Source organism: Coregonus lavaretus, assembly GCF_964263955.1.
Source record: "Coregonus lavaretus genome assembly, chromosome: 32".
Classification (NCBI taxonomy): domain Eukaryota; kingdom Metazoa; phylum Chordata; class Actinopteri; order Salmoniformes; family Salmonidae; genus Coregonus; species Coregonus lavaretus.
In genome coordinates this window covers 39839057-39851572 of record NC_140019.1, presented here as the reverse complement: position 1 = coordinate 39851572, position 12516 = coordinate 39839057, and the positions used below count along the sequence as shown (strand labels likewise).

The following is a 12516-nucleotide window of genomic DNA, read 5'->3' as shown; positions in this document are numbered from 1 at the left end:
TTATACATTGTAGAATAATAGTGAAGACATCAAAACTATGAAATAACACATATGGAATCATGTAGTAACCAAAAAAGTGTTAAACAAATCAAAATATATTTTAGATTTGAGATTCTTCAAAGTAGCCACCCTTTGCCTTGATGACAGCTTTGCACACTCTTGGCATTCTCTCAACCAGCTTCATGAGGTAGTCACCTGGAATGCATTTCAATTAACAGGTGTGCCTTCTTAAAAGTTAATTTGTGGAATTTCATTCCTTCTTAATGCATTTGAGCCAATCAGTTGTGTTGTGACAAGTTAGGGGGGTATACAGAAGATAGCCCTATTTGGTAAAAGTCCATATTATGGCAAGAACAGCTCAAATAAGCAAAGAGAAACGACAGTCCATCATTACTTTAAGACATGAAGGTCAGTTAAAACGGAACATTTCAAGAACTTTGAAAGTTTCTTCAAGTGCAGTCGCAAAAACCATCAAGCGCTATGATGAAACTGGCTCTCATGAGGACCGCCACAGGAAAGGAAGACCCAGAGTTACCTCTGCTGCAAAGGATACGTTCTTTAGAGTTACCAGCCTCAGAAATTATCTCTGCATGTGCATTTCCCACCATGAAGCATGGAGGAGGTGTGATGGTGCTTTGCTGGTGACACTGTCTGTGATTTATTTAGAATTCAAGGCACACTTCGATACGCCATCCCATCTGGTTTGGGTTTAGTGGGACTATCATTTGTTTTTCAACAGGACAATGACCCAAAACACACCTCCAGGCTGTGTAAGGGCTATTTTACCAAGAAGGAGAGTGATGGAGTGCTGCATCAGGTGACCTGGCCTCCACAATCCCCCGACCTCAACCAAATTGAGATGGTTTGGGATGAGTCGGACAGCAGAGTGAAGGAAAAGCAGCCAACAAGTGCTCAGCATATGTGGGAACTCCTTCAAGACTGTTGGAAAAGCATTCCAGGTGAAGCTGGTTGATAGAATGCCAAGAGTGTGCAAAGCTGTCATCAAGGCAAAAGGGTGGCTCCTTTGAAGAATCTCACATTTATTTTGATTTGTTTGACACTTTATTGGTTACTACATGATTCCATATGTGTTATTTCATAGTTTTGATGTCTTCACTATTATTCTACAACATAGAAAATAGTAAAAAATAAAGAAAAACCCTTGAATGAGTAGGTGTGTCCAAACTTTTGACTGGTACTGTAAAAATCAATAAAAAGTAAGCGTGTACCTCTAAACTCTCCTCGTCCTTGAAGCCGTACTGCCACTTCTCAAACTCATTCAGCCAGTTCAGAACAGTGTTGAGAGGACAGACGATCAGAGCCGTGGAGAAGTCCAACTTGTCACACAGCAGTAGTGTGTGGAGTAGGGCCACCACCTAGTGATAGAGACAGGGTTAGATACAGTATAGACAGCAGTAGGACTACCACCTAGTGATATAGACAGGGTTAGATACAGTATAGACAGCAGTAGGACTACCACCTAGTGATAGAGACAGGGTTAGATACAGTATAGACAGCAGTAGGACTACCACCTAGTGATAGAGACAGGGTTAGATACAGTATAGACAGCAGTAGGACTACCACCTAGTGATATAGACAGGGTTAGATACAGTATAGACAGCAGTAGGACTACCACCTAGTGATATAGACAGGGTTAGATACAGTATAGACAGCAGTAGGACTACCACCTAGTGATATAGACAGGGTTAGATACAGTATAGACAGCAGTAGGACTACCACCTAGTGATATAGACAGGGTTAGATACAGTATAGACAGCAGTAGGACTACCACCTAGTGATATAGACAGGGTTAGATACAGTATAGACAGCAGTAGGACTACCACCTAGTGATATAGACAGGGTTAGATACAGTATAGACAGCAGTAGGACTACCACCTAGTGATATAGACAGGGTTAGATACAGTATAGACAGCAGTAGGACTACCACCTAGTGATATAGACAGGGTTAGATACAGTATAGACAGCAGTAGGACTACCACCTAGTGATATAGACAGGGTTAGATACAGTATAGACAGCAGTAGGACTACCACCTAGTGATATAGACAGGGTTAGATACAGTATAGACAGCAGTAGGACTACCACCTAGTGATATAGACAGGGTTAGATACAGTATAGACAGCAGTAGGACTACCACCTAGTGATATAGACAGGGTTAGATACAGTATAGACAGCAGTAGGACTACCACCTAGTGATATAGACAGGGTTAGATACAGTATAGACAGCAGTAGGACTACCACCTAGTGATATAGACAGGGTTAGATACAGTATAGACAGCAGTAGGACTACCACCTAGTGATATAGACAGCAGTAGGACTACCACCTAGTGATATAGACAGGGTTAGATACAGTATAGACAGCAGTAGGACTACCACCTAGTGATATAGACAGGGTTAGATACAGTATAGACAGCAGTAGGACTACCACCTAGTGATATAGACAGGGTTAGATACAGTATAGACAGCAGTAGGACTACCACCTAGTGATATAGACAGGGTTAGATACAGTATAGACAGCAGTGCATTCGGAAAGTATTCAGACCCCTTTACTTTTTCCACGTTTTGTTTGTTTTGCCTTATTCTAAAATGAATTAAATATATATATATCCTCAATCTACACACAATACACCATAATGACAAATAAATAGGGTCATTGTCCTATTGTAAGGTGAACCTTCGCCCCAGTCTGAGGTCCTGAGCGCTCTGGAGCAAGTTTTCGTCAAGGATCTCGCTGTCCTTTGCTCTGTTAATCTTTCCCTCGATCCTGACTAGTCTCCCAGTCCCTGCCGCTGAAAAACATCCCCACAGCATGATGCTGCCACCACCATGCTTCACCGTAGGGATGGTGCCAGGTTTCCTCCAGATGTGACGCTTGGCATTCAGGCCAAAGAGTTCAATCTTGGTTTCATCAGACCAGAGAATCTTGTTTCTCATGGTCTGAGAGTCTTTAGGTGCCTTTTGGCGAACTCCAAGTGGGCTGTCATGTGCCTTTTACTGAGGAGTGGCTTTCGTCTGGCCACTCTACCATAAAGGCCTGATTGGTGGAGTCCTGCAGAGATGGTTGTCCTTCTGGAAGCTTCTCCCATCTCCACAGAGGAACACTGGAGCTCTGTCAGAGTGACCATTGGGTTCTTGTTCACCTCCCTGACAAAGGCCCTTCTCCCCCGATTGCTCAGTTTGACTGGGCGGCCAGCTCTAGGAAGAGTCTTGGTGGTTCCAAACTAATTCCATTTAAGAATGATGGAGGCCACTGTGTTCTTGGGGACCTTCAATGATGCAGACATTTTTTGGTACCCTTCCCTAGATCTGTGCCTCGACACAATCCCGTCTCGGAGCTCTCCAATTCCTTCGACCTCATGGAATGGTTTTTGCTCTGAAATGCACTGTCAACTGTGGGACCTTATATAGACAGGTGTGTGCGCCTTTCCAAATCATGTCCAATCAATTGAACTTACCACAGGTGGACTCCAATCAAGTTTTTGCTTTGTCATTATGGGCTATTGTGTGTAGATTGATGAGGGGGAAAAAACAATTTAATACATTTTAGAATAAGGCTGTAACGTAACAAAATGTGAAAAGTCGAGGGGTCTGAATACTTTCCGAATGCACTGTACATACAGTTGAAGTCTGAAGTTTACATACACCTTAGCCAAATACATTTAAACTCAGTTATTCACAATTCCTGATATTTAATCCTAGTAAAAATGCCCTGTCTTAGGTCAGTTAGGATCACTACTTTATTTTAAGAATGTGAATTGTCTGAATAATAGTAGAGTGAATGATTTATTTCAGCTTTTATTTATTTCATCACATTCCCAGTGGGTCAGAATACTCAATTAGTATTTGGTAGCATTGCCTTTAAATTGTTTAACTTGGGTCAAACGTTTCGGGTAGCCTTCCACAAGCTTCCCACAATAAGTTGGGTGAATTTTGGCCCATACCTCCTGACAGAGCTGGTGTAACTGAGTCAGGTTTGTAGGCCTCCTTATTCACACACGCTTTTTCAGTTCTGCCCACACATTTTCTATAGGATTGAGGTCAGGGCTTTGTGATGGCCACTCCAATACCTTGACTTTGTTGTCCTTAAGCCATTTTGCCACAACTTTGGAAGCATGCTTGGGGTCATTGTCCATTTGGAAGACCCATTTGCGACCAAGCTTTAACTTCCTGACTGATGTCTTGAGATGTTGCTTCAATATATCCACATAATTTTCCTTCCTCATGATGCCATCTATTTTGTGAAGTGCACCAGTCCCTCCTGCAGCAAAGCACCCCCACAGCATGATGCTGCCGCCCCCGTGCTTCACGGTTGGGATGGTGTTCTTCGGCTTGCAAGCGTTCCCCTTTTTCCTCCAAACATAACGATGGTCATTATGGTCATTACAGTTCTATTTTTGTTTCATCAGACCAGAGGACATTTCTCCAAAAAGTACGATCTTTGTCCCCATGTGCCGTTGCAAACCGTAATCTGGCTTTTTTATGGCGGTTTCGGAGCAGTGGCTTCTTCCTTGCTGAGCGGCCTTTCAGGTTATGTCGATATAGGACTCGTTTTACTGTGGATATAGATACTTTTGTACCTGTTTCCTGCAGCATCTTCACAAGGTCCTTTGCTGTTGTTCTGGGATTGATTTGCACTTTTTGCACCAAAGTACGTTCATCTCTAGGAGACAGAACGCGTCTCCTTCCTGAGCGGTATGACGGCTGCGTGGTCCCATGGTGTTTATACTTGAGTACTATTGTTTGTACAGATGAACGTGGTACCTTCAGGCGTTTGGAAATTGCTCCCAAGGATGAACCAGACTTGTGGAGGTCTACAATTCTTTTTCTGAGGTCTTGGCTGATTTCTTTTGATTTTCCTGTGATGTCAAGCAAAGAGGCACTGAGTGTGAAGGTAGGCCTTGAAATACATCCACAGGTACACCTCCAATTGACTCAAATGATGTCAATTAGCCTATCAGTTTTTTCCAAGCTGTTTAAAGGCACAGTCAACTTAGTGTATGTAAACTTCTGACCCACTGGAATTGTGATACAGTGAATTATAAGTGAAATAATCTGTCTGTAAACAATTGTTGGAAAAATTACTTGTGTCATGCACAAAGTAGATGTCCTAACCGACTTGCCAAAACTATAGTTTGTTAACAAGACATTTGTGGAGTAGTTGAAAAACGAGTTTTAATGACTCCAACCTAAGTGTATGTGAACTTCCGACTTCAACTGTAGATAGAGCGTGAAGTAGAACATTTCACACTGCAACAGAGTAAGGCACGGTGTCACCCCCTAGTGGTAGGAGCAGGTAACGACAGGGTCAGTTCAGATAAATAGTTATATGGTAGACATTATGCTCCTCCCACAACTAGAGAAACATCGCCTTCTATAGGAAGATACCGAAATGACGACGTAACGACCAGAAACAACAAGTGTGTGGTACGGACCTGCAGTGTTTTGCCCAGGCCCATACAGTGAGCCAGGATACATCCAGAACCAGAGTTCTTCTTGGTTTTCTTCACCGATTCACAACAGCAGTCCCACATGAACTGGACCCCTAGAGAGACAGACAGACGTCACTCTACACCCAAAGCTTTTCTCAGACTACAGAAATCCTACCATTGTTGGCAGCACTGAACCTCGTCTGTTTGGTGTTGACACAGTCAGCCATGAAGCATGACTTGATAAGTAAGTAAACAAGTGAGTAAAAGTGGGGCCTGATCATCAATCAACAACATTATGATTAAAGACAAACATTGTTCTCTCACCGTTGGTTTGACCTGGTTTGGGTTGGTCACTACTAACACTACTACTACACCATTGGTTCTGCTACGACACCATGGGCTCTGCTACTACTACTACTATACCAATATGAGTCTCTCACCGTCGACCTGGTGTGGTTTGAGCTTGGTGACCAGGTTGCGGTGGACCTGCACCATGGGCTCCTTGGTCTCCTCGTCTTCATCCAGCACCAGCTTGGTTGTGATTGGACAAGCCACGGCGGACGCCTCCTCCACCACGAGTACCTGTTCGGGAGGGACATATAGAGTCTAGTCTAAAAGCATTACAGTCTGTACATACAAACACATACATTTATTCTGCTGGTTGGGACAGGTTTTACGTTCCTAGGAGTATAGGGCAGCTGATCTTCTAGACTAAAAGCATTCAAACCTTTACAGATATTGACAAATTCACACTAAGGAAACGCTAAGCGACTTCCACTGTATTCAAAAAGTGCTTACAGTACATTTATAGTATATGTGATCCCTGTGGGAACTTGGCATAGCTGGTGCCATGCTCTTAACTGAGCCACAACGGACCATAAATCCATCTGGCTCCTCAGCTTGGACTCAGTCTATCTTTCATCTTCATTTCCATCCCATTAGTCGATGCCATGACGACAGCTAGTCTTCCTGGAGTACATACACACACACACAGTTGACTTTCTACCTCTCTGAGTTTCTCCCTGAGCTGCTCCCTCTCCGCGATGCGCCTCCTCCTCTCCTCCTCCTCCTTAAGGGCGTCCCTGGTTTCAGTCCTCAGCTTGTCGTCCTTGAGGATCTTTCTGATCTTCTTCCTCTGTCCTTTAGGAGAGTCTCCGTCCTCCTTCCCCGAGCCGTCCTCTCCTGACCCGCTCTGGAGGAGGGAATGAGGGTTAACCTCTGCCCTTTCAACTTCAACCCCCAGGGGTCAACTGACCAATCACACATTGTGACCTATGACGTGGTAACCAATAAAACATTGACCAATCAATCTGAATTCCAGATCAAACTCCCTCCTAAACACTTCTATATTTGTAAGGAGAATACCCCTCCCCCATACCTTCTCGTCGGACGAAGAGTCCTGGACCTTGATGCGGCGGCGTTTCTTCTTCTGGGCGTAGCTCCTCTCCTCCTTCTTCTTCTTCTTATTCTTGGAGGAGCGTGTGGTCCTCTTGCGGCTGCTGCCCTCCTCCTGTGACTCCTCCTCAGACTCCTCCTCCTCCTCCTTCTCACTGATCTCCTCACTCACTCCTGACTCACTGCTGCTAGCTGACTCCTCGAAGTCTGAGTCTGCTGAGTCGTCACTACCCCCTGGAGAGGGAGGGAGAGAGAGAGAGGTGAGAGAAATCGAGGGGGGAGAGAGGGGCGAGGTAGGAGAGAGGGGCGAGGGAGGAGAGAGGGGCGAGGAAGGAGAGAGGGTCGAGGGAGGAGAGAGGGGCGAGGGAGGAGAGAGGGGCGAGGGAGGAGAGAGGGGCGAGGGAGGAGAGAGGGGCGAGGGAGGAGAGAGGGGCGAGGGAGGAGAGAGGGGCGAGGGAGGAGAGAGGGGCGAGGGAGGAGAGAGGGGCGAGGTAGGAGAGAGGGGCGAGGTAGGAGAGAGGGGCGAGGGAGGATAGAGGGGCGAGGGAGGAGAGAGGGGCGAGGGAGGAGAGAGGGGCGAGGGAGGAGAGAGGGGCGAGGGAGGAGAGAGGGGCGAGGGAGGAGAGAGGGGCGAGGGAGGAGAGAGGGGCGAGGGAGGAGAGAAATCGAGGTGAGAGGAGAGGGGGGAAGGAGAGAGGAGAGGAGAAAGAGGGAGAGAGGACGGCGAGAGAGACGGGGAGGGAGGGAGAGCTGAGTGACAACAGTCATAGCAGTTTGCAGAGTAGGACATTCATTCAGTTCCATAGGTGTTGACACAGGCCTAGACACAGCCAGACAGCCAGACCGGGCCAGACAGGCAGACCGGGCCAGACAGGCAGACCGGGCCAGACAGGCAGACCGGGCCAGACAGGCAGACCGGGCCAGACAGCCAGACTAGACAGACAGCCAGACTAGGCCAGACAGGCAGAGCAAGCCACACTGACAGCCCTCGTACCTTTCTGTCTGGTCCTCTTGGTCTCCTTCTTCTTCTTCCTGCTGGCTGGTTTCTCTTTCTCCTCTCCTGACTCTCCCTCACTCAGCGTCAGTTTGTGGCGGAGCAGCCGGTGGCGACGCCCCCCACCCTTCTTCACGTCCACGTCAGAGCCAGAGTCCCCATCATCATCATCATCATCATCATCATCATCATCTGCTGAGGGGAACACAGTCATTTAGGGTTTTCTACATCTAGTCTAGTGATATCATAAAACACAGCACTGCAGAATCACTCCTTCAATGTATCAAACTAAAAAGAGATTGTAGCTCACCCTCCTCCTGCTCCTCTCCATCCTCCTCTCCTCCCTTCTCCTTCTCCTGTTCCTTCTCTTCTCCGTCCTCATCCTCGTCCTCGCTCTCCTCTGCTCCTGAGGAGTAGCTGGCCTTTATCTGGGCCAGCAGCATCTTCTTGGCAATTCTATTAAGGAGGAAGTCAAGGACAGGAGGAAGTCAAGGACAGGAGAAAGTCAAGGACAGGAGAAAGTCAAGGACAGGAGAAAGTCAAGGACAGGAGAAAGTCAAGGACAGGAGAAAGTCAAGGACAGGAGAAAGTCAAGGACAGGAGGAAGTCAAGGACAGGAGAAAGTCAAGGACAGGAGAAGGACAGGAGGAAGTCAAGGACAGGAGGAAGTCAAGAACAGGAGAAGGACAGGAGGAAGTCAAGGACAGGAGAAGGACAGGAAGTCAAGGACAGGAGGAAGTCAAGGACAGGAGAAGGACAGGAGGAAGTCAAGAACAGGAGAAGGACAGGAAGTCAAGGACAGGAGGAAGTCAAGGACAGGAGGAAGTCAAGGACAGGAGAAGGACAGGAGGAAGTCAAGAACAGGAGAAGGACAGGAAGTCAAGGACAGGAGGAAGTCAAATGAAGGACGTTTGTCAGTCAGCTGGTTGAGGACATGTTTGGTTTTTATACCTGTTCTCTGGATCCTCATCATCGTCAGCCATCTGAGAAGCGTCATGGTTACCTTCATCTCCTACAGACACACAGAGGAGGTCAGGGGTCAGAGGCAGTGTTTTCCATTAGCCGTCAGCTAATCAGCCAGTTAGACGCAGTGTTTTCCATTAGCCGTCAGCTAATCAGCCAGTTAGACGCAGTGTTTTCCATTAGCCGTCAGCTAATCAGCCAGTTAGACGCAGTGTTTTCCATTAGCCGTCAGCTAATCAGCCAGTTAGAGGCAACTTCTGCTGACTACTTTTTCCCACTTCATATTAACGACGTTACTTTTCATTAAAACGTTTCCGTTCGCTAGTCTGTCGAGCCCTCTCCCGCTAGATTGAACGATATGCATCTTCTAGCGATCTGTTGATAGGAAAGGCGCCTGTACTGTCAGTCACAAAGTGAGCGGGAAACGCAGTCTACCATCTGTCCCGCCTCCCGGTACAGTTTGTGTGCGCTGTGGTTGGTTGCAGTTGAATTTCTTTACACAGAGCAGGGAGAGAGCATGCTGGTGAATTTGCACGTCCCATGTAATATAAATGGAAACTAATTAACTAATTAATTTATTTTGCATGTTTCCCGCAGAGCCACGGCGCATGGTAGGCTATTTACTGTGCTTTGACAACTGAACACCAAGTGTTGACTAGTTTATAAAAAGGTGTAGAACTAACTGAATAAAGTTGATCTCCTATACCCCTTTATAAAATCATGTCCATGGTATCGCAACGGGACAAGTAAACCAAAGGATTCCCTAGGTTTCCTTTCCTAGAATGTAGTGGCTGGACAGACAGTGACGCTAACGAATCACATCGACGAGAGAGACGTTCATTTGGCTCGCTAATTTGCACAGGCTATTGGTAGGCCTAGTCTTTTGGTGATTATCTGCAGATAAATTATGAAAACATCCGATGAAGACGGTGAATCATCACTGCAGGAACAATAGATAGTGGAGCCTCATTCTGGTCCAGATATGATCATTAGGGACCACACAGAATCCAGGCATTAAATAACTAATTCAGTAACATTTTACTTGACACCCAGCTTCATAAACGCGTTATGACACGGTCATAACCATGTCATAATACTGTCGTGACCCAGTTATTTACACCTTTCACTTTTTTATGGCTGGTCAGGGCCCCGTGTAGCTCAGTTGGTAGAGCATGGCGCTTGCAACGCCAGGGTTGTGGGTTTGATTCCCACAGGGGGGCCAGTATGAAAAAAAAATAAAAAATAATAATAACTCTAACTGTAAGTCGCTCTGGATAAGAGCGTCTGCTAAATGACAAATGTAAAATGTTATGACACCTACATGAGTGTCAAAACCCACATTAAGTGTTTTTCCCTGCCAACTTAGAAAATAGTTCTGATCATCTAGTCCAAGACCTAGACAATATCCAAAACAACTAACACACTGAATTCAGACATATTCAGTCATTTAAATTGTAAAGTCATGTCTTTCTACACCAGGGCTCTCTAAGCCCATTCTTGGAGAGATACTGTCCTGTAGGTTTCCACTCCAACCCTGTTCCTGGAGCGATACCGTCCTGTAGGTTTCCACTCCAACCCTGTTCCTGGAGAGATACTGTCCTGTAGGTTCACTCCAACCCTAATCTAGCACACCTGATTCTAATAATTAGCTGGTTTATAAGCTGAATCAGGTTAGTTACAACTGGGGTTGGAGTATAAACCTCCAGGACCAGGGTTGGAGAATAAACCTCCAGGAACAGGGTTGGAGTATAAACATCCAGGAGGGTTTCTCTACAGGAACAGGGTTGGAGTTAACCTACAGGAGGGTAGCTCTCCAGGGTTGGAATATTCATTATACTCCTGAGTGGCGCAGTGGTCTAAGGCACTGCATCGCAGTGCTAACTGTGTCACTAGAGATCCTGGTTCGAATCCAGGCTCTGTCGCAGCCGGCCGCGACCGGGAGACTCATGGGCGGCGCACAATTGGCCCAGCGTCGTCCAGGGTAGGGGAGGGAATGGCCGGCCGGGATGTAGCTCAGTTGATAGAGCATGGCGTTTGCAACGCCAGGGTTGTGGGTTCGATTCCCACGGGGGGCCAGTATAAAAAAATATGTATTCACTAACTGTAAGTCGCTCTGGATAAGAGCGTCTGCTAAATGACTAAAATGTAAATGTAAATGTATTAACCTCAGCTAATCCCTACCATTGGGACGCAGAGTTGTCAAAATGCTTCAGCAAATGTACATTACATCAGGGGCGTCGGTAGACACAATGTGGGTAACCTGGTTTGTGTCCCTCTAGCTGCCCTGGGTGCCTCTGCTGATCCTGCAGCTATTGTGTGCAGTAATCATGTGCCCAGGAACCAGATTTATACTGTTAGCACTGAGGCGGTGTGCCCGAGGAGGCAGTCCACCGTGTGCAGCTCACCCTGCACTAACATAAAGAACATGAGCACATCTACTGCTGCTAAGCTTCCCAGTAAAGCAATGCAAACAAGTAAGCATCCCAGAAGAAAAGTGCTCAAAATAGCCCACGTTAACATATGTAGTTTAAGAAACAAGATTGCTAGTAACCTGGTTCAGGTCATCAGTCAACCTACCAGGTTGGTAACAAACAGCATAGGAATTAAATCATCAACATGTATTGATCATATCTTTACTAATGCTGCAGAGATTTGTTTGAAAGCAGTATCCAAATCCATTGGATGTAGTGATCACAATATAATAGCTATATCTAGGGAAACCAAAGTTCCAAAGGCTGGGCCTAATATTGTGTATAAGAGGTCATACAATACGTTTTGTAGTGATATTTGTTGGTCCGTGGTGTGTAATGAGGAGCAAACAGACGCTGCACTTGACACATTTATGAAATTGCTTATTCCAGTTACTAATAAGCAGGCACCCATTAAGAACATGACTGCAAAAACTGTTAAATCCCCTTGGCTTGATGAGGAATTGAAAAATTGTATGGTTGAGAGGGATGAGGCAAAAGGAATGGCAAATAAGTCTGGCTGCACAACCGATTGGCAAACGTACTGCAAATTGAGAAATCATGTGACTAAACTGAATAAAAAGAAGAAGAAACTACACTATGAAACAAAGATAAATGACATAAAGAATGATAGTAAAAAGCTTTGGAGCCCCTTAAATGTTAGACTTCAGTGCGGCTTTTGACATTATCGATCATAGTCTGCTGCTGGAAAAACGTATGTGTTATGGCTTTACACCCCCTGCTATGATGTGGATAAAGAGTTACTTGTCTAACAGAACACAGAGGGTGTTCTTTAATGGAAGCCTCTCCAACATAATCCAGGTAGAATCAGGAATTCCCCAGGGCAGCTGTCTAGGCCCCTTGCTTTTTTCAATCTTTACTAACAACATGCCACTGGCTTTGAGTAAAGCCAGTGTGTCTATGTATGCGGATGACTCAACACTATACACATCAGCTACTATAGCAACTGAAATAACTGCAACACTTAACAAAGAGTTGCAGTTAGTTTTGGAAATGGGTGGCATGGGAATAAGTTAGTCCTGAATATTTCCAAAACTAAAAGTAATGTACAAATCATTCACTAAACCTCAACTACATCTCGTAATGAATAATGTGGAAATTGAGCAAGTTGAGGTGACTAAACTGCTTGGAGTAACCCTGGATTGTAGACTGTCATGGTCAAAACATATTGATACAACAGTAGCCAAGATGGGGAGAAGTCTGTCCATAATAAAGCGCTGCTCTACC

General features: G+C 45.7%; 1 protein-coding gene across 1 annotated transcript in view; it reads right to left on the bottom strand.

Moving 5' to 3' along the window:
• LOC311107454 (transcriptional regulator ATRX-like) overlaps positions 1-12516 on the bottom strand; it is a gene marked incomplete at its 3' end in the record, with an annotated part of 73828 nt that overhangs the window by 37509 nt on the left and 23803 nt on the right. Inside the window, exons 9-16 of the mRNA XM_084149950.1 lie at positions 8789-8849; positions 8148-8293; positions 7838-8029; positions 6827-7077; positions 6455-6640; positions 5889-6054; positions 5452-5561; positions 1230-1376 (exon numbers count right to left, since the gene is read on the bottom strand). Coding sequence (XP_084006076.1) covers positions 1230-1376; positions 5452-5561; positions 5889-6054; positions 6455-6640; positions 6827-7077; positions 7838-8029; positions 8148-8293; positions 8789-8849 — 1259 coding nt within the window. The remainder of the gene's footprint in view (positions 1-1229; positions 1377-5451; positions 5562-5888; positions 6055-6454; positions 6641-6826; positions 7078-7837; positions 8030-8147; positions 8294-8788; positions 8850-12516) is intronic.